Source organism: Physeter macrocephalus, chromosome 4 (genome assembly GCF_002837175.3).
Source record: "Physeter macrocephalus isolate SW-GA chromosome 4, ASM283717v5, whole genome shotgun sequence".
NCBI classification, from domain to species: Eukaryota; Metazoa; Chordata; class Mammalia; order Artiodactyla; family Physeteridae; genus Physeter; species Physeter macrocephalus.
In genome coordinates this window covers 101,985,765-102,007,651 of record NC_041217.1, presented here as the reverse complement: position 1 = coordinate 102,007,651, position 21,887 = coordinate 101,985,765, and the positions used below count along the sequence as shown (strand labels likewise).

Genomic DNA, 21,887 nt, shown 5'->3' with positions numbered 1-21,887 from the left:
AAAAAAAAAAAAAATTGCAGGGAGTTCCTGTGTACTCTTCAGTTTCCCCCAATGGCGACATCTTGCATATAGTACAATATTAAATCCAGAAAATTGATGTCGGTACAAACCACAGAGTTTATTCAGATTTCACCAATTTTACAAGCACTCATTTGTATGTGTATATAGTTCTGTGAATTTTATAACACGTAGATTTGTGTAACCATCATGAGAGTGAATTGTTCCATCCCGAGGCTGCCTTTTTTAGCCACATTCCCTTTCTTTCCTCCATTCCTAACACCTGGCAACCACTAATCTGTTTTCCATCTCTATAATTTTATTTCAAGAATGTTACATAAAAGAAATGGTATAGTGTGTGACCTTTTATGGTTTTTTCCCCCCACTAACCATAATTCCTTTGAGGTCTGTCCAAATTGTTGCATGTATCAATTGTTTATTCTTTTTATTGCTGCTCAGTATTCCATAGTATGGATGTACCAAAGTTTAACCAAAGTTTAATCTTTAAAGCACATTTGGGTTATTTCCAGGTTTGGGCTATTGCAAATGAAGCTGCTGCGTATAATGTGTACAGGTTTTTATTTGAGCATGTTTTTATTTCTCAGGGATGTGTCCAAGAGTGTAAATGCTGGGTTGCATGGTAAGTGCATGTGTAGTTTTATAAGAAACTGCCAAAATATTTTCCAGAGTGACTGTACCATTTTATATCCCACTAGCAATGTAAGAGTGTGATCCAAGTTCTCTTGCATCCTTGCCAGCATTTGGTGTTGTAACCACTTTTTAAAATTTTAGCCTTTCTGGTAGGTGTGTACCGATATCTTATGGTTTTAACTTGAATTATCCTAATGGCTAATGATGTTAAACTTATTTTCATGTGCTTATTTGCCATCCACAAATTTTCTTCAGTGAAATGTCTGTTCATGTCATTTGCTCATTTTCTTATAGAATTTTATTTTTTTTAACTGTTGGGCTTTGAGAATTCTTTATATATTCTAGTCCTTTTTTGGATATGTGATTTGCATCTGTTTTCTCCCCATCGGTAGTTTAATTTTTCATCCCTTAATAGGGTTTTTCATGGAGCAAAAGTTTTACTTTTGAGGAGGTCCAATTTATCAGTTTTTCCTTTTATGGGTCATGTATTTGGTGTCAAGTGTGGAACTTCTTTGTCTAGCCCTAAGTCCTGAAGATTTACTCATATTTTTTTCAAAAAGCTTTATCATTTTAACATTTAAGTTCATGTTTTTACCTGTGTTTGTCTCAGTTGCTCCAGCACCATTTGTTTAAAAGGCTGTCTTTTCCCTACTGAATTGCTTTTGCACCATTGTGAAAAATCAGTTAGACTTGTTTTGGTGTATTCTAGAATGTCTGTTCTGTTGATCTATGTGTCTGTCCCTCCACCAGTACCACACCATGTTGATTATTATAGCTATAAGGTAAGCCTTAATATAGGTAGACTTTATTCTTTTTCAAAATTGCCTTATTCTTTTGCCTTTCCATTCCATATCAATTTTAGAATAAGCTTGTCCTTGTCTACAAAAAAACCTTGCTGGATTTTTATAAGAATTAATGTTAAATTTATAGAACAATTTAGGGAAGAATTGATCTTTTTACTATGTTGAGCCTTCCAACCTTTGAACATGGTATGTTTCTCCATTTATTTAGGTCTTCTACCAGCCATTTGATAATTTTTATCATACTGATCCTGTACATGTTCTGTTAGATTTATACCTAAGTATGTCATTTTCTTTGGAGTAATTATAAACGGTATGGTGTTTTAAATTTTGTTTGCAATTTGTTTTTTTAACACCAAGCAAGAATCCAGCAAAATAGAACTCTACAATGTGTCTTGTGAAACCCTGGCCTTTTCTTTCAGCTTTCTCCTAATCCTTTAAGGATTAGACAGTATTACTTAGTGCTTTTAAAATTGAAATAGGAGTATAAAGTTTAGTTTTGTTAGTCCATCCTTCCATTTTACACCAGATGTAGAAGTAATCCCTTTTATTTCTGATCATTATTGCCACTTGAAAACTTCCAAGATTGGGGAGTAGTTGCTTTCTTTATATATAAGGGAGTTCATTTCACTGTTGGATAACTGATTCTCATTGTTCATTTTGCTGTTGACTCATGGTCATTGAAGACCTCTAATTTTATTCCCTGCCCTGCATTTCCTCACCTTTTCTTCTAGATGTAGGGAACTGGCATCCATGATATGCTCGTTCTCATATGATATCATCTTAGGTGTGGATTCTTTATTGTGTCATTCTCCTAGATACACATTAGCTGTATATCCATTGTCTAATGACACAAGCCTTCCAGAAGCCCAGACACCTGAAAGTGATGGGCATGCAGAACCAGAAAGGTGCCTAAGGAATTCTACTAACTTGTGGGGGAAGAGTGGCTTGTCTAAATGGTTTGAAGGAAATCATCAATAATATACCAACCTTCACCAAGCACTAGACTCTCTTAATGCTCTTTTAACTGAGTTTTAAGATGTTACTTAAAATACCTATACAAATGAAGAAATAGGTTCAAAGGAGTTTTGATTTCCCAAGTTCACCGAGTTAGCAAATGGTCCAAGCATAATGTGGACACCAGAATCCCAAATTGCGTGGGTGAAAAATTAAGATTCTGGAGCCAAATTCCAGTCCTAAACAATCAGTTTCTTCAGTGGGTAGAAGACTGGAACAAGCTTATTTAGCATCCCAGACTTTCAGAACTGATGATCTTTGCCCCTGTACTTTGAGACCTTTTAGTTACAATGCATGTTTGGGCAACAGAAGAATAAGTACATATATGAAAAGAAGTCTAATGCAGGGTAGAATGATATACAATAAAAAGTGCAGAGACGTATGGGTTTTCAAATGGAAGGGAGAGCACACTTGGTTAAGATGAAATCAATGAAGGCTTTAAGGATTAGACAGCATTTACAATGACTGGTAGATAAATAAGACATTCTTTGATTGTAATTTTTATTATATATACTCAGCACAGTATTCATTGCTTATTTAATATGGCTGTGTCTGTTCATAATTATAAAGCAATTTGAGCAACACTGATTGTGCATTATTACACTTCAACTGAAAAACCATTACATGCTGAATCAATATCTTTGAAAATTTCAGATAAAGAATTTTCTTTGGGGAGGCACAGAATTATAGGTACTCAATTTTTGTCAATTTTAGGACATAATAATGCTTAAGAAGGATAAACATACATAGCAGAAAATTACATTTCAGTTTATCATTTATTTCAGTGCTATTTCAACCACTTATCCTCTATATCTTGACATTCACATGAAAGAATAGCAATCATTAATGATCCAAATGCAAATCATAGTGAAACTCTAGGCCTCAGTTAAATATTGTAGTATTTTAAAAGTTTATATGATTAAAAACTGAAGACAAAATAAGCTGTTAAGTGATAAATAGCTTACTCAGTTTTAGCATAATTTTAATGTCAAAACAATACTGACATTAAAAAAACATGAGGCAGATAAACAATATGCCTTTAGAAATATTAAAGAATTTAGTACAAATTTACTTTTTGGTTAATACAGGTAACATGCTTCTTAAATAATCTCTTCTTTTCGCTTTGTCTATAAAAATAAAATTGTCCTCAATATTCTTAAATTCTTTGTTTTCCAAATAAGGCCATTATTATATAGTAAGTTACTGAATCAGTGGTTTAAAATCAGTGACACAAATCATATGTAGGTGATGTAACAAATTTATTGTTAGGTAAAGAATCAGTACAGTACAGTAACCAGCCATACATAAGAGGTAGAATTCTTAATCACAGTTTTATAGAAAAGATGCAGTAGTTTATATCTGTACTGTTTTATTAGCTATAGTACTTTAAGTTTGCTTCTTATTATGAGTGTATCAGAAGGGGAGAAGAGAGGGCTCTTCATAGGCAATAATCTTATTGGCCCTTGTTTTGCATGTGTTATAGGGGCTACTTCTGGACACACAGGAGCATTTTCTTGACAAATTAAGGTAATCATACCTTATCTCATTTTTAAAAAGCTTCAGAGTTGGGAAATCTAAACTTCTTTTCTGAAGAAGAATAGAGGGAAATATATAAGAAGGAGGGAAATATCTCTCTTTTTGTACCACTCTTGAGTGTAAATTATAGATGAAAGCATTCTCTCTGGATATCATTATTGCTTATTAAGAATTCCAGCAGTACTAACCCACAGAGGTTGTTCTATACTCAAGTTTATAAGTTGATTGTTTCTAACTTGTATATGTCATAAACAATATTACAAATGGGTATAACCTAAAAATTCTATTTAATTCATTAAATTATTAGTACTTGAGTAAGACAGGATGGCAGAGACTATAGGGTTATTTACATATTGAGTGTTTAAACTTCTGTGGGTTTCCAATCCTTATTTGAATGTCAAATAAAGTGATCAGAAAGGTCACTTTATGAAAGTTGTAATAAAAACTAATAAATATTTATACCCAGTAGGGCTTATGTTTTGTAAAATGTACCTGAATACTTATAAATGATCATTCAAAACAGAATAAAACAATTGTAAAAAAATAAAACCCAGTTTCTTCCAGTTAGCTGGAAATTAATCTCATACTTTATATTAGGATTGAGTCATTATGAGCCATTCAGATTCCAAATACTTTATTTATAGTTTAAGTGAACTTTATTTTGATAGGATAGTCTCTAAATTCTTTTATATTGAGTTTATTCTTTTCTTACTGATTTTGAGAACACAGAAGTGATATTTACTTACATTAGGTCCAGATCCTTTTAGCAATATTTCCTTCACAACTGCTGGTATTAATGTATTATCCAAGTCAGTAAACACGTTAAAACTAACATAACACTGTTGATAATATAAAAATAAAATGATTTTCCCTCACATTTAATTTTAAAATCTATATTTTGGTTAAGGATTAGACAGAATGTATTCTTATAGAGACTGGGAGCAATCTTTATTCTTCAAAGAGAAAATCTGTCCTAATTTTAATAAGTATGACTTAGCATTTTTAAGAATTATTCAAAATGTCAGCTTTTGGGAATGTAAGTTAGGTATATAAAACTATTTGCTAATATTTTAAAATGAAATATATTTGGTTATAAAAATCCCACATATCTGTTTTCACAGCTATGCTTCTATTTACATTTAGGAGATACATATGTAAAAAGAGAAAAGTTGAGTCTTTGTCTTCTAAAGATATCCATGATTAGGTAATTCTCAGATGATTTATAACTTAATATATTGAAAAACTTCTACAATTAATTTGTAATTGCCACATTTACAAAGAAACTTTTGGGTAACAATCTTTTAAAAACATAGTTCAGTGTTACATTTAGGCCCAAAGTTCATTTATTTAAATCACCTATGACATCTGCAAAATTTTTTCAAACGTAGGAAACTGCCGTTATTAATATGGCTTCATTCATTTATACCTGCAAAATACTTGTTATACACTTAAGTACAACTGGAACAGTAAGATTACTTGCACAGATGAAAGTGAAGACTTTCCTTTCACGTTAAAATTAATATTTATTTCACACTTATGGTAATGCCTGAAAACATTTTGCAAACAACTATTAATGGTCTTGACTGTAACAGTTTATTGCATTTTTCTGTCCCTTTTTTTGAATGTTAAGTACTCTACTTTGGAGTTTTAAGTTCTACTTTTCCTCTTATCTTCAAATAGACTCTTCAGCATATATACTTGAATGGCTGACACTATCACCATTACCACTAAATTAACCATAGACCAGAAATTTACTCTATCAAAGTTGCTTTCTTGTATGTTTCGATCACGAGCTTCAAATGCTCTAAGCAGAGTTTGGATATGACCACTTTTGCTTAGTCTGGACTTGATACTGTTGATGGACTCCTGGAGATAAAAAAATAATTTTATTGTAAAAGAATGCTCAGTAATTTTAAGTTAATTTAAAAATGTGCTTCACAGTACTCTTACTAGTTTAATATCCAAACACAATTTTAATTAAGGGGTGGGTACTACTTAGATTACCTAAAGATCTTTATTATATAAAGTTTATGTAATAGTTCTCATGATGTATTTAAATTATTGTTTATAATTAGTTATTTTAAAAATGAACAAAGCTACTGTGAATTGAAAATAAATAATGTGAAAATACATTTGAGTGCTATAGTGCCAGTAATTTTATATACATTATCTTCTTAGCCCTAACAACCATAAAAAATATAATCTGTTTTTAATACAAAAATGTTCCAAGATCACATTCATAAAACAAGCTTATCAAGATGCATTCTAAGTTGCACATCTTCTGCAAAAACTATTTTTATAGTAGGGTCCTGGTGAGAAGTGATTTAAAAACTATAAAAGGTTTACATGAATATAAGGTAAAGTTGTGATTCGAAATTCAAAAAGTATTGATGGCAAAAATAAGAAAATACTAGAAACAGATTTTCCTGGATAGTCACCTTACTTAAAATCCTCATTTAAATGCAAAAAAACATACACAAAATTGCAGACTGCTCTGCTAAACCTACAAAACTACAAAATATAATATTTATCATATGGGCACATTTGTAAAGCAATGGTATATTTTCCAGAAAAATATGGGATTCAGATCCCCAAATAAAAAGACCATCCATAGTTCTTTTCAATATCATGACGATGATAGTCAAGTATAAAATTATTTATTCAAGTTTGCTGTTGTGATAAAAATTTTGGAGGGGGGAATAAATGAAAAATCTGAAAGACATTTTAGTTTTTTTCAAAAAAGACCAAGTATTTTAAGCCATATTTAAATCTGAACTTTCTGGTCATTTTGTTTAATTGTGAATGAAGTCAATCTCTTGAGAATGCAGTGAAGTACTAACAAAATTTACAGCTACTTCTATTTTGCTCTTGTTGGCAATATACATTTAAAATGGGAGAATATATTAATATGATTGAGATTTAAAAAATGAGTGGGAAAAAGACTGGACTAGTTGTGAAACTATGGATACATCATTTCCATTTTAAGCCAGTTCCTTACATATAAAATGGAATGAAAGGGGAAAGGGAGTTTGGAGCTGGACTAATGATAACTAAGTCTTCTTCTAGTTCTAAAATTCAACTAAGTTTAGTATACATATGAAATGGTGAGATCAAAAATTTTCATGGTAAAAATTCATGCCAATTAAACTTAATCCTTTGTTTGTATTCACAGTGACACCAATGGAGAAGGTAAGAAAACTAACATTTATTGTGTGCCAGACTCTGTTTAAAGCATTTATATACATGCCATATCACATTTCATCCTCACAACAACTCTAGAGGTATTATCCCCGAGGATAATAGGAAACCAAGGCTCGGAGAGTTCAGTCACTAAGGAATTACACAAATGATATGATCATTTAATTTTCTGACTTCTTAAGCTAACTGATCTACAGTATGTCTCTTATAATTTGATTGTTGCTTTCCTAAGAAACCTCAAAGTGATCAAAATATCATATTATAAAAGTTCAGGTTATAAGAGTATTAGAGGTTATATAGTTTCAAACATGGAATAATCACATTATTTCTCCTGTGGAAAGTTCTATAACACAGGTATATATGCTATTTATAAATATCACTGAGAATTCTATCATTTTATTACATCTAGTTGTGGCCAAAGGGTAATTAATGATCTTTCTCCCCATCACTGGCAGTACTATTATTAGCAAGTAGGTTCTTATACATGCACATTTCATTATGCATGTTTATGATAAATAGCGCATAAAGCAATTCAAGCCAAGAAGCCATAATCTAAAAGCTTTTACTCCTAAGTGTAGTGCTAGTTTCTGATAACTGCCAGGTTTGGCTAAGTAATGTTAATAGTGTTCCCAAAATTAAGTAATATCAAATTTCATGTTATAAAAACTATGGTGTGGGAAAAAATGCCTGTACATCTTAAGTGTTTACAAATTACTCAATTTTATTATATGTGCAAGTGTTCTGCAGATCATTATTACAGTCTTCTGTTTGTGAACATTCTAAGGGAGTTCTGCAGTTAAGAGTCTGTGTTCAAATTCTAGTTCTCTCTCTCTCTGGTTCTGTGACAGAGACATTACAAAATATCCCTAATCCATAATTTTCCTCATTGGAAAGATAGAGATAATAATCCTCATAGAATTAAGTAAGGATTTGGTGAGATAATGCAGATAAAATGCCTAGCTCAGTGCCTATCACATACTAAGGTCTCTAGATGTTAGTAATTTTTATTATTTTATTAAACCATACTGACCAGAATGTCTTCCAGTTTCATATCCAACATATCTGTGCCAGTAATGTATTTCTTCCAGTCCTCTTGTTCTTGCTCCTGTTCTCCCATATTATCCAGGATTAATTCAAAGAAAATCACCTTCTCAGAAATGGTGCTGAATGTATTATCAAAGCAGAACATGTAGTCACCGCCTTCAGTCTCTATCCTGTATTAAAAAGAGGACATGTCTTCAGTTATCTGTACTTCCATCTGGGATCAAAGGAAAAACTACTGTAAAAGAGAAGGAATAAAATGGTTTATAATAATTGGACAGGTTACTGATGGAAAGACTTCCTTAGTATTGAAAGACAATTTAAAATTTCTTGGGAAACTAGCAATCTGGAAATACATATTCAAGTACTTGCAACTTAGATGTACTTGGCATTTACTCAGTAAATTGGGCAAATGAGCTTGACTTAACTTGCAAGAAAACAGGATTAAAAACCTAGATACATGATACCTCACAATGAACCTTAATATTTATACATTATTAAAAGTAATTTATAATGAGTTCAATTCATATGGAAATATCACTACAAACCTTCCCTTTGAGATTAATCTGTAAAGTGAGTTTTGCTTTGTTTTCAAAAGCAGTGATGGACTGTCCTAAATGCTTTCTTCTAGGCCCCTTTGGATTAAGTACATCTTTGTAATAGTTTACAAAAATTAGGAATGAGTTCAGTGTCCAAGAACCAGAGCTTTACTCGCAGTGGCATTACCTTTACTGAATAAATGCCACTCATAACAACGTATGATCTTGTCTTCACATTCAAGATAATTGACCTGGGCCGAGTTAATTTAGCAAAATAGCTTTCTAATAATATTTTTGTGGAGAGAAACTTTAACAAACAAAATATTGCACAGGCTAATGACATTTACTACTGCTGGCCACAAAAAACAAAGTTCAACCTGTGTTTTAGTTTTCGTTGTAACTATTCACGAAGTTTGGTCTAAATGATTGTGAACTTTCCTTATCTCCAATATGCTAGATCGCTTAAATTTTGGGGCAGCTTATATTATTTCCTACAACCTTCTGAACAACATGTGAGTCTCATCTTTTAAGCCAATCTCCATCCTTTTCTTCCCCTTACTTCTGAGTTAACTGTTTTGTTTAAGCATGAGAGACAACTACTCAGCAATGTGATTTGATTTTAGCATATATACGATAAATAAAAATAGCCAATACTTGTATACGTCTTCATAATTTACATACTGCTTTGACACATTTTATCTCTTTTAATCCTTATCATCATATTTGAAAGTAGGCATAATCGACCTTTTCAAGGTGAGTAAAATAAGGTTCACATAGATTAAGATACTTGCCCATGATCACATAGCCTGTTATAGGCATACATGAAGCTTGGATATCTGACTCTCAAGTTAATTGATCTTTCTACAGTACTGCTCAGAGCCTGTCTGTATTCTTTGCAGTCTCCTCAATCATGACAAACCTTTGTCTTTTGAGGATTCATTTAACTTTTGAAAGGAGCCTGAAGCAAACACTGGTATGGATGCAGGGGGAACAATATTAAAAGCAACAAAACAAAATAAAATGTGACCATTATGTAATAGGACCTAGATGTGGGGCATTTCCTGAGGAAAAATTTCCAGTGTATTCTGATGAATGGCATCACTGATACAGTAAGTGTATAACCACCAAATGTGACTGACTATTCACTTAGACTCTGCATTCTCAATGAGGGGATACTGCCCCCTAGGGGTGAAAACTGGTTCAAGATGGGCAAAAAAAAAGAAAAAGCTATAATAGTATCGTGGCCCTCCAAAGCTCAATCCTAAGACAAAATCGTATTCCTTAGTATTTAATTTTCTCTCATGGGGTTGTCTTGGGCATATCACAAGCAGCATGAGCTCATGGAAGACACACACCACACATTGTGTCCAGGAACACTGCTACAAAATGCTAGCAAATAGATAGCTGTGATTGGAGGACGTTTGATTGATTGGTTGATTGCTTGATCTAGAAGTCATAGGGCAAGAGGTGGCCTACACATGCCTAATGATGCCACTGGCTCCCTTGTGGATGGTGTATGTTTGATCTTCAATTTTTGAGGTGCCTTGCATTATTTTCTATAGCCTTGTGTGATCTTCATCTTCAAAGCCAGTCTTGTTTTTCTTCCCCCTATTTGTGACTTGCTGTTTTTGTTTAAGCATAAGAGATAACTACTCAGCGATGTGATTGGATTTTAGCATATATACTATAAATAAAAATAGCACTTGTATATTCCTTCATAATTTACACACTGCTTTCATACATTTTATCTCTTTTAATCTTTGCATTTTGGGGGAAGATTTGAATAAAACTAGTTTATATTTTATTATTTAATTTTACAAAGGTTATTCAACCCATCATCAATTATGCCAAACACTGGGGAAAAAAGTCAATAATATCTGAATGACTACTGAGTAGCTAAAGTTATTTTCCCACATCAAGCAAAAGTTAAAAGTTAAGGCCACTAAAAGTACTTTTTAAGAAGTTAATGTTATTTTTTAAATCATTCTACTTTTCTTGAAAAATATTTGGAATGATTTAAAAAATTTTAATTACATTGCTATTATGTATATAAATTGCTAATTTGCATGTGTAATGAACACAATATATGATAAATTATATTAAGTTATTCAGAAAATATAAAGTTAAATTTAATGTTAATAACTTTTTAATCTAACTTTTAATTTTATTTAGTCTTAATTTTATTTAACCCAACTTTATTTAGTCATTCTTAACCCTGAATTGGATAAAAAGGGTAAGCTTTGTACCTATTCTTTTTATATATAAAGCACAGATATACATAGAGTTAAAAAAAAAGGGGGGGCATGTAGTATATCTTCGGTATTAAAATTTCATGGGGGGGTGCTTCCCTGGTGGCGCAGTGGTTGAGAGTCCGCCTGCCAATGCAGGGGACAGGGGTTCGTGCCCCGGTCCGGGAAGATCCCACATGCCGCGGAGTGGCTGGGCCCGTGAGCTGTGGCCGCTGAGCCTGCGCGTCCGGAGCCTGTGCTCCGCAACGGGAGAGGCCACAACAGAGAGAGGCCCCAGTACCGCAAAAAAAAAAAAAAAAAAAAAAAAAAAATTTCATGGGGGATGATGAGGAAAAAAATGCCTAAAAAGGTTGTATGGGGACGGGGAAAAATGAAAAAAATTTGAGGAGCACTGACTCAGATGTATGAGCTTCAACATGTGTATACAAAAAAAAAGATGTTTACTACTTTGTAGTCATTCCTATATTAATTTCTTTCTAAATTTGTGTTGACTACCTTTAGTAGAAAGGAATATCATTACTACAAATGATATAAAATATTATCCAAATAAAAGCATATAGAGTAAATTTTCCTTTCAAGTAGAAAAAGAATTAGCATAAGTAGTCCAAAATTTATAAGTTATGTTGTGAGTTAAGGTAATATTAATTCAGTGGTCTAGAAAAATGCTTTTATATATGACAGTACTGGACAAATAGGTATTAAGCAGTTTAAGGCTCTGTCTGGAGACATTTTTACTAACCCTGACTTCTGGAAGGACAGCATTTGTTTTAAAGATTTAATTTAAGAAAAAAACTGTTTCGGTGGTATAACTGAGATTTTAGTTGCCTTTAAAAAGTTAATATAGCTAAAGATAAATTTTTGTTTAAATCTAATTTTTAGGAAGTAGATTTGTAAATCTGGTGTAGTGATTAAGAGTGAATTGGACTGACTGGTCTTAAATCCTGGCTTTGCTGTTCATTTAGCTGTGTAACCTTCAGCAACTTACTTAACTGCTCTATGCCTCAATTTCTTCATTGGTAAGATGATAATATCAAGTACCTCATAAGACTGTGGGGAAGAATAAAAATTAATACATGTAAAGTGCATATTAGAACCGTGACCTGGCACATCAAAAGAACTCGATAAATGTGAACTCTTATAAACTCATTCTTTTCTCCCAGTGGTTTAATGAGAGGTAATTCTATGCAAGAAAGCAATAAGATACCTTTTCCCCCTAACAGTTAATTTTAATTTATCTCTAAATGAAAGCAGAAAGTTGGAGAGAAATTAAAATTGACAGAAATTCTACACATTTTCTATATTCTGAAATTTAAAGGTGAACTACATTTTTAGTTCTTGTTCATACACCTGTCAAAGAGAAAGCATAGTTAATTCTGGTATATCAATCTTAACTGACTTTTAAAATTACCACTTCTGATTTTATTTATCAATAGTTTATGCAGATTTTTTTTAGAGCTCTGTATAGGTAAAACACCATTTTCAAAAGCACTTAAAAAATTATGGTTGAGACATTTTCCCCACCTCATTCACTCATACATGTATTCAGTATTTACTGAGTATCAATTACATGTCAGGTACTTTGGTTAACAAAGGCCAATTATTATAAATAGCTAGTACTTACATAGTGCTATGTGCCAGAAATGTTCTAAGCATCGTATGGTAGAAAGCAAGAATTTGGGTTCATCCTGCCTCCTCCTCTTAATAAATGTGTATCCCTGCAGACTTACTTGTCTGTAAAATGGGAATTGGGGAATCAAAGAATCTATCTCTAATGGTGGGTTGGAATGATTAATTTAGAAGCATATAAAATGCAAAGTCTAGTTTATGGCAAATATTAGACACTATATTTGATCTTATTCCTATATACTCACAGTTTAAACACGATAACAATACTGAGTAAACAAAGTGCTGCAGTAAAATAAAAGAATGAAATAAGGAAACACCAGTGAGATATGAAAACAGAGAAATGAGATATAAGAGATACAATATATGGGCTTTTATCAAACTCTAAACTCAGAGTTATAAAAAGTATTTTATTTCTATATGGTTTCCTATGGTCAGATCTTTTACTTTCAGATCTTCTAATTATCTAAAAAGAATGAGGTTGGAGTAAAATAAAAATTTACACACACACAAAGATGTATTACTATACTGTTGTTTTAAGAAAACAATGGGCAAAAATGATATAGCCAGAAGTTCAAGAAACTTTAAGATATATACCTGGAACAGTAACTTACAGTTAAAATAGAAAAAGCCTGTGCTAGCCAGAAAGGCAGCTTTAAAATGCCACAATAGATTAAATTCAGTACCTATGGTATAGTTATCTCATTAACCAAAGCAAAAAAAAAACACAAAAACTTAGTCAAGATCAAAAGAAAATGCCTAAACAAAAAGATAAGATTAATGGACAACATTTTAGTTTAAGATAGATCACTAACAAGGACTGTTTAAAATGTTCATGTGGAATCATTTAATGCTAACATTTAGTATCAAATGTGCTAATTTTCCTGTGCCCACTGGTATTCAGATCAAGGAACCCAACTAAGAGATTACTTACGTGTGAACTCCATCTGATTTTCTTTGTTCAAAAACTAAGGTTCTTCCTTTTGGAGAGGCAAGATGGAAATCAATATCTAATCCTGCTCCATCTAAAACCTGTAGGAAGGCATAGAAGAGAAGAGCACATTTTACAAATTCTAAAAATAAAAAGCTATATTAAGTAGATCATGTGATGAAAAGATTTCATTTCTAAACCTAGAGAGGTAAGAAAGTCAACAGACTCATGTTAGGGCTAGAAAGGAGCAGAAAGACCATTTGGTTCAATTCCATTCATTTTTGGAACTTGTCCCTTTCTTGCCAATTCCTGTTGCCATCACTTAAATTTAGGTCTTACGGGTATTACTGAAATAGTCTTCTTAAAACAGATGCCCTGTAGAGTAGAAACACAGAAGGTAGTTCAATTGGTAGACCCTTTTTCTTGGGCAATTTAGGGCTTGCTATGTAACTTTTCTGAGTTTGTTTCCTCCTCAATAAAATAATAACTAGCTAGTTCTTAGCCTGGAACTCAAGGCCTCTATGATCTGATTCCAACTGACTTTTTCAAGCAATACCCATTATTTCCCAATATGAACTATATATTCCAAGCAGGCCATTTACTTATTGGCCAAAGAATTAAGTACAGGAAACAGGAAAGTACCTGTTCCTTTACAATCTCAAAATGTCCCGATGATGATGATGATGATGATGGCAGCTAACAATTACAGTTTATGCCACACATTGTTTTAAGTGCTTTATGTGGATTTATTCCTCACAACAACTCTAAAAGGAAGGTTCTATTATTGTTTTCATTTTAACCTAAAAAAACAAAACAACCCCCCCCCCAAAAAAAAACCCACAAAAAACTGAGGCACAGAGAAGGTTGCCTAAGGTGATATGGTAAATAAGTGGCATAGTCAAAATTTGAACTCAGCAATCTGACTTCAAAGGCTACTCTTTTTGTTATATAACTCCATTTTATTTTTCTTGGTGGCTTTAATGGAATGATAGATTACCTATTCTTGTGCTGTACTTACTGATCAACAGAACTGGTTTCAAATGGCTAGCTAAATATACATAGTTCTTTTTCTTCTTTAAGTCCCAATGAAATGAAGAAAACATAACGATATAAATAATCTATAACAACACTGGAAATCTAGGAAAGCTGTTAACAGATTTGAAGAGTAAGGAATTTCTGGAAGATATTCCACTGAGCAAAGAATACATCTAGCTACCAATATCTATCAGTCTCAAAATTCTCAAAACAGACTAGAGAGACACCAAATATTTGTCGAAACGGATGCCCTCTTTTTCATGTTATTGGTTTTTCTCAGAGGATCAAATTCTGAAAAAATAATGTAAACAGACTTAAAATATGTTTTCTCAGATAAATGTAATATACATCCTCAGAGAAATTAAGAATGTAAAAATCTACAGAAAATGAAGATGCTGATATGAAAAAGTTCTTAGAAAAACCAAAAATGTGATTGCCCAAATAAAGCCTTAGCGAATGTAATGACAGCAGAATGGGCATGGATGCAGATTTAAAAATCAGAGAACTAAAAGGAGCCAAGGAATTCTCACAACAAGGTGAAAAAGTATAGATGAAAAGTATGAGGAAAATGGTAAGTTCTTTATGAAGGACAGAGCTAAAGATTTCAAATACGCACCTAATAAAGCATTTCAAAAAGAGAGAACCAAGAGAAATGGAGAGGAAGTTATCAAATAAGAGAATAAAAAGTTCTGCTCCAAAAGATAAAAATCTTTAGATTGCAAGAGTCTAATAGATGTGAAGCAGGATAAATGAAAAAAGATCCAAAAATCCTAATGACTTTTCCAAAGGATTTAAAAAGAACAACCTAGAAACTTCCAAAGAGTAGTAGTAGAGAACTACAAAATAACAAGAACTGGGATGGCATCAGCATTCTTGCATATACACTAGATGTAAAAAAACACAAGGGAGCCATGTCTTCAGTTTTTCCAAGTAAAAAAGTTATATTTACTGAAGAGAAAACAAAAGGTAAAGCCATTTTCAGATATCCAAGGACTCAAAGCGTTCTGAAAGAATTACTCAAGGTTCTCCTCCAAAACCCAAAAACCATATCATTAAATCAAAAAGTAAGTGATATGACAAAACTAAGCAAAGACTTGAGTAAAACAAAAGATATTATTGGTAGTGACTGTCAGGCTTAATGAAATCATTAAAAATGGTATTTTAAAATACAGAAGCTAATTTTAAAATATACAAAATATCTATCTAAAATATAAAAACAATACCATAAATCTAAAACTAAACTTCCCAGTGACTTCAATGGATCATGATGGATGAGTCCCACTTTCACCTTTCTGTCATAGTCTTCCAGTCCCTCAAAGGTGTTCTTCAGTCTTCTTCCTCAAAGCCTTGGATTGCCACATGTTGTTCTTTTTATCCATCACCTTGCTCCACCCCGTTATCCCTAATAAGCCTGATTCTTCTACGGATCTGAACTCCACCTCTTCTGGGATGTCTTCTTTCAATTCCCACTGTGAAATCAAGTCCTTCTATTAAACACTCTCATAGCTTATGCACTTAGCTTCACTTCATAGTACTTATTAGAGTTCTAATATCACACTTATTTGTGTAATAATTTGATTAATGTCTATCTCCTTAACTAGACTGCATGAGTGCATGGACTATATTTTTACTCACGATTGTATCTGTAGTATCTAGCATAAAGCTTACACAAATTAAGCACTCAATGATATAAAAATTTAAATGAATGATCATAAGATATATATATTGACACTTCAAAATTTCAAGAACTTAATATATTGTGGGGCTGGTCAATTATCCTAAAAGTGTCCTCTTAAACCCGAAAAGCGTGAAAAGGTTAAAATTTTTCAATATGTCACAGTAAGCCAAGGGCAATATCTAGAAAGTCTGTTCCCTGACATTTTAAAAACTAAGACAAAACCCAGTAGCTTGTAGTTACTGGAAAAGTAATCACAGAGTTGGAAAATGCAGACAAAGGGTTGAAGATGATCTCTACCCTTTAAACCCTTCTCACATTGTCTAGGACTACAGACATTTAATGATTTTACTTCTTTCCTCAATCAAAACAAATTGCTTAGGCAGAATGCTTTAGGGGAATAGTCCCTTTGAGTGATTAAAGATGCAAAGTATAAAGCTAAGCCATACCACCTATATAACTCTAGAAGTGTAAATGTAAAAAAACTAACATATATTGAACATTTACTGTGTCAGGGATGGTACATGAACACTTATTAACTAATTGTTTCAAATCAACTCTTAACTATTGTTATCTCTATTTTAAAGGTATGGGATTAAGTAACTTGTTCAAGATCACACAGGTAGTTAAGTGCCAGAGTAAGGATTTCAGCCCAGGCATTTTTTTTCTACAGTTGGAGCTCTCAATCATAAGATGTCAGTAGTTTAAAATAGATTTCTTTCCTAATACCTCAGTAAATACTGATGAATTTTGAACAATAAAAATTGTTATCTATTTCTCTAACCCCGTTTGGCTTCCTTATCTCTAATTTTGCCCTCTAAATCCATCTTCCACACTGTAAAACATTTTTGACGGTTACCACACTGCTTAATCTTCAATGGCCCTTATACAGACAAAAGTCAAAGCTACTCAGCATGGCACACAAGCTAAGATTCATGATCCACGATCCAGCCTCCTGACCTCTCCAACCTCTTTTTCTTCTACTCCCACCCTAGACTTTATAGTCTTAAAGGTCCACTGAAAACTCAGCACTTCTAGCGTCCACTACATATTGCCCACTGCTAGAACACTAACACTATGCATTTTCAGAACTGTCTATTCATTCTGATCCTTTTCCTGAAATGCCCCTTCTTCCTGGCATTCCTGTTTCACCTAAGCATCTTTCTAGATTCCAATTTATTTTCTCCAGGAATTCTTTTCTGATACCCCAGAGAAGAAGCCCTCCTCCAACAGCATCTAACCATACTTTACTGAAATTAGTTGTTTATGAGCCAGTGACCTTTAAATATTAAGATCCTTGAAAAGGGTTCTTTCTGTTGTTTGTCCCTTCTCCCATGTCCTCGTCTCCACTTCTCCATTACTGGCACATGATAACTGTTCAGTCAATGAACTTTTGAACTGGACTGGAAATCAAGAAATGCTGAGCTCCTGCCTCAGTGTTGCTCATTAACTGTGTGACTTTAGATACTTTACTCTCTATGCTTACCTTATGCATTTATAAATAATCTAATTCTAAAGTTCCTTCAGAGGAAAATTCTAAGTAACTTTATTTTGCTCTATATGTGACAGTACGTGTTATTGAAAAAGATTCTCTACATCAACTATAAAAAATTAACATCTGATTAAAAATTAGGTAACTTGTAAAAAAATTGAGAGATGAACCACACCAAGGCATCTTTTTTTTTTTTTCAGTGCTACTTAGAAACATCGAAATTTACTGTATTGGAGCTGACAAGACTTCTTCTAAGAAATTACCCTCTACCAGAATGACCGCATAAATTAAGGCAATTCCCTATAATATTACGCAGGTACTAAAAAGAAAGCAATGATACGGGAGAAATGCTTAGAATGCTGAACGAAAGATTACAAAGTTTTAATATACAGTTAGATCTTATTTGGTTTTTAAATAACGGGTATATAACTGAGAAGGAAATGTACCATTAAACACATCAATAGCCCCTTTCAAAATATTCCGAAATAGGATTTAGTGATAATCACATGGTCACAGTTCAAAAATCCTTAACTGAAGCAATGACAGTATAGATTTACAATACCGGAATTGAGGGAGGGTGGTGGGGGTGATTAACGCCAAGTGTCAACATCTCGTCCAATGATTAAGGAGAACGTGTATTAGGCCTGTATTGTGAAATTCCCAGTATTGAAGCGTGTACTGGCTAGAAAAGACACAGGTGAATTATGAAACAAAGAGAAAAACCACCGACATCACCAGAGCTGGCCTCTTTCCGACCAGAGGAAAGGGGAGGGTGGAGGTAGTCAATTCCAGGTTCCGCCTAACTTCTCGGTCCCCAACCCCGGGGAGAGCCTCGCCTCGCGTGCCGGCGCGGAGCTGGCCGCTTCCGGGCAGCCCTCGCCTCTTCAGCACACCGGTCGTCCACAAGAAGTTTCTAAGCCGGTGAGAGGCGACGACGTGCATCTAGGCTAAAGGAAGGAGGCTGGCTCAACCTCTGCACTTACTTGGTACTCGATCTCCAGCGAGGCCTTCAGGGGCATGGGCTGGTAGAAACACTCCTTCTGGCCGGCCGGAAGAGTGAATGTGAAGTCGCTGTCTAAGGAGGGCGTGAAGCCGGCCGCCCCAGGAAGCAGCAGAGAGGCCAAGAGGACCACCGGGAAGGGCAGCCAGATCTTGTCGCCCATCCCTGCCTGGGCGATCTCGGGCTGGAAAAGGCGTGGGAGGCGTGGGTTATAGGCGCCTATGCTCCGCTGTTCCTCCCTGGACTCCTCGTGGTTGGCAGGGAAACCTGGAGCCTGAAGAAACTCCAGGTGAAGGCCGGGGCGGAGGGGCGTTTCTCAGAGGGGAAAACGCCGGCCTACAAAGGGTAGGGACTGAGGGCGGAGCCAGCAGTCCTTTTCCACACCTTCCCGGGTCTTGGCTCCCTCAGGCCCCGCGTGAGCGCGCCCGCTCGACACCCAGACGGCCACAGCTTCCCATGGCGTCCCTCACACCAATGGGCGTCTTGGCAGTAATTGTGGGAAATGTAGTTCCGGGTGGGCAGGCTCGGACGCGCTCGCAGACCACAATCCCCAAAAGGCCCCGCGCGTCCGGCGTCGCTTCACGCAGAGTCTTCGCGGGGAGCGGGGCTGCGGCGGGGCGGGGCGTCCTCAACGGCTCCAGCGGCGGTTCGAACTCGGCGCAGCAGGGTTTCGCTAGTTTCCCGCGTGGTGTGTTTGGGGTTCCACGCTTGGGGTCCGGGAGAGGGTCCGAAGTTTCCGAACGCAGCGGAGAGCGCGGCGTGCGCCGTCGTCGGTGGGTCTCTCTCACAACTATGACTTGGGTGGTGAGCGACTGCCCTGGAGGGTGGAAACCCGCCTACCTGAAGGAGTTTTGTTCCTTTCCCTGTCGGTACGCTCGGTGCGTTTCGTCTGGTCCTCGCCCTCGCTGCGCACGCTGCTCTGCAGGGTTGTATTTTAGTTGACGAAAAATCGGAAAGGAAGCTGTCATGTTTTCCTCCACTTCTTCCAGATGAACGAAGGACCAATTCTGTCAAATTGAGTGTTTTTGGTACAAGACAATACTACATAAAGCCATGGCCTCCTTCCAAAATGAGGAATACTTTTCGACTACAGACCATCTTTTTACATACAGGGAGTATAATGAACACTTGTTTTTCGGTGTGATGGGTGTGCGTGTGTATACCTACAAAAGCATTGTTACTAGGGCCAAAAGAAGGCAGGGCCTGTCGGTAGCATGATGTGCTTTTCCACGTACGTACAGGCAAAGAAGCTAGACTTCATAACTGCTGTCAGTTGAAGGGAGGAGGAATCTTTATTTTATTTATTTATTTATTTTTAAAAAATAAATGGCCGCACCGCATGGCAGGCGGGTATCGCTGACAGGTATCCAACCTGCGCCCCCTGCAGTGGAAGCGCAGAGTCTTAATCACTGGACTGCTGGGGAAGTCCCAGGAATCTTTTTTTAAAGATAATAAATGGCCTACTAGGAAAATGAAAACTATGTTTGCATAGCAAACGTTTTCATTGATACTTAAGAAGGGTTAGAGAATTCTTACATGAAAATGTACAGAATTTGTTGGACATAAACCTGATTTAGTCGAAACAATGTCGAATGGCATTTTAGAATTTGCCTAAATTTTCATAACCCTTTTTTCTTTCACCATCCTGTAGGGAACTAGAGATGTTGAAAAGAAAGCAGAGTGGGGACCTGGACCATTGACTTGTGTTTGGCAGAGTCTTCTCATTTAAGCAGAAGCAAATTTGTGGAAACAAAAGAGGAAAGAGGATAGAAACATTTTCTCTACTAAGATTCCATAGCATCTCATTTAATTTCCTGCCAGTTTTTTCCAATAAGGTGAGAGTTTTCTTTTTAATCTTCCTCCTACATCTGAGAAATTTTGAGTGTGGAATGAATTTGTCATATTATTTTAGCTAGATGAGGGGAAGGAAGGGCAGTTTAGTAATCATCATTTATTCACTGAAAATTTTGAGTTTCACTAAGTGCCTTAGAGTCCTGAATATAGTACACAGGACTCCTAACCTTTTGGAGCTTGAGATGTGGTCAGAATTCTACAAGGGTGATGAAAGAGATGCTACAATGACAAAGGTAAATAGGATCTGAAAGAGGAATGTAATTTTAAGATTATGCAAGAAAACGTATAGGAGAAGTAGAGATTATAAAGCCTTCATCTTAATTGTATTATTAATAATATAAATTCATGATAATTATGTGTATTAATTAACAGTAAAATGTGGTACTTTATCATGATTTTTTTTAATTTATTTTTTTTAACATCTTTATTGGAGTATAATTGCTTTACAATGGTGTGTTAGTTTCTGCTTTACAACAAAGTGAATCAGTTTTACATATACATATGTTCCCATATCTCTTCCCTCTTGCAACTCCCTCCCTCCCACCCTCCCTATCCCAACCCTCTAGGTGCTCACAAACCACCTAGCTAATCTCCTGTGCCATGCGGCTGCTTCCCACTAGCTATCCTACGTTTGATAGTGTATATATGTCCATGCCACTCACTTACTTCGTCACAAATTACCCTTCCCCCTCCCCATATCCTCAAGTCCATACTCTAGTAGGTCTGTGTTTTATTCCCGTCCTACCCCTAGGCTCTAGGGGTAGGACGGGAATAAAGAAAAAAGTGACATTTTTTTTTCTTAGATTCCATATATATGTTTTAGCATACGGTATTTGTTTTTCTCCTTCTGACTTACTTCACTCTGTATGACAGACTCCAGGTCCATCCACCTCAGCCCAATAGTGGGATTGCTGGGTCGTATGGTAGTTCTATTTGTAGTTTTTTAAGGAACCTCCATACTGTTCTCCTTAGTGGCTGTATCAATTTACATTCCACCAACAGTGCAAGCGTGTTCCCTTTTCTCCAAACCCTCTCCAGCATTTATTGTTTCTAGATATTTTGATGATGGTCATTCTGACCGGTGTGAGATGATATCTCATTGTAGTTTTGATTTGCATTTTCTAATCGATTAATGATGTTGAGCATTCTTTCATGTGTTTGTTGGCAATCTGTATATCTTCTTTGGAGAAATGTCTATTTAGATCTTCTGCCCATTTTTGGATTGGGTTGTTAGTTTTTTTGTTATTGA

The 21,887-nt window shown here is 35.0% G+C and overlaps 2 protein-coding genes across 13 annotated transcripts in view; one reads left to right on the top strand and one right to left on the bottom strand.

The window, feature by feature from the left end:
* Positions 1–2,949: 2,949 nt before the first annotated feature.
* On the bottom strand, positions 2,950–19,237 carry TMED5 (transmembrane p24 trafficking protein 5). Of its 2 annotated transcripts, XM_007110718.4 has the most exons (5): positions 18,768–19,237; positions 13,586–13,683; positions 8,230–8,413; positions 6,258–6,310; positions 5,667–5,869 (listed from the first exon to the last, which is right to left on the bottom strand). In XM_007110718.4, exons 1-5 carry the CDS (start codon positions 18,945–18,947, stop codon positions 5,806–5,808), a joined length of 579 nt encoding a protein of 192 aa, XP_007110780.1. In that variant the 5' UTR covers positions 18,948–19,237; the 3' UTR covers positions 5,667–5,805. The 2 variants fall into 2 exon arrangements, with proteins under 2 accessions (XP_007110779.1, XP_007110780.1); XM_007110717.4 differs by lacking the exon at positions 6,258–6,310 and having other exon boundaries at positions 2,950–5,867; positions 18,768–19,235.
* The window catches only part of CCDC18 (coiled-coil domain containing 18), a 187,763-nt gene continuing 183,867 nt past the window's right edge, over positions 17,992–21,887 (top strand). For 7 of the 11 annotated variants that reach the window (XM_055084457.1, XM_055084456.1, XM_024119641.3 and 4 more), the window contains exon 1: positions 19,394–20,619. The gene's annotated coding sequence lies outside the window, so the exon portion shown is untranslated. Of the gene's footprint in view, positions 18,101–18,679; positions 18,706–19,393; positions 20,620–21,887 lie in introns of those variants that run through there. The other 4 variants (XM_055084454.1, XM_055084453.1, XM_055084452.1 and 1 more) reach the window with 4 other exon arrangements.

What these genes read in the sequence shown, in the direction of transcription:
- TMED5 (XM_007110717.4), bottom strand. Translation starts at nt 18,947, where the DNA reads ATGGGCGACAAGATCTGGCTGCCCTTCCCGGTGGTCCTCTTGGCCTCT. An exon ending in CGCTGGAGATCGAGTACCAA is followed by an intron (nt 13,684 to 18,767) that starts GTAAGTGCAGAG and finishes GCCTTCCTACAG; the next exon opens with GTTTTAGATGGAGCAGGATT. An exon ending in AAATCAGATGGAGTTCACAC is followed by an intron (nt 8,414 to 13,585) that starts GTAAGTAATCTC and finishes TTTTTAATACAG; the next exon opens with GATAGAGACTGAAGGCGGTG.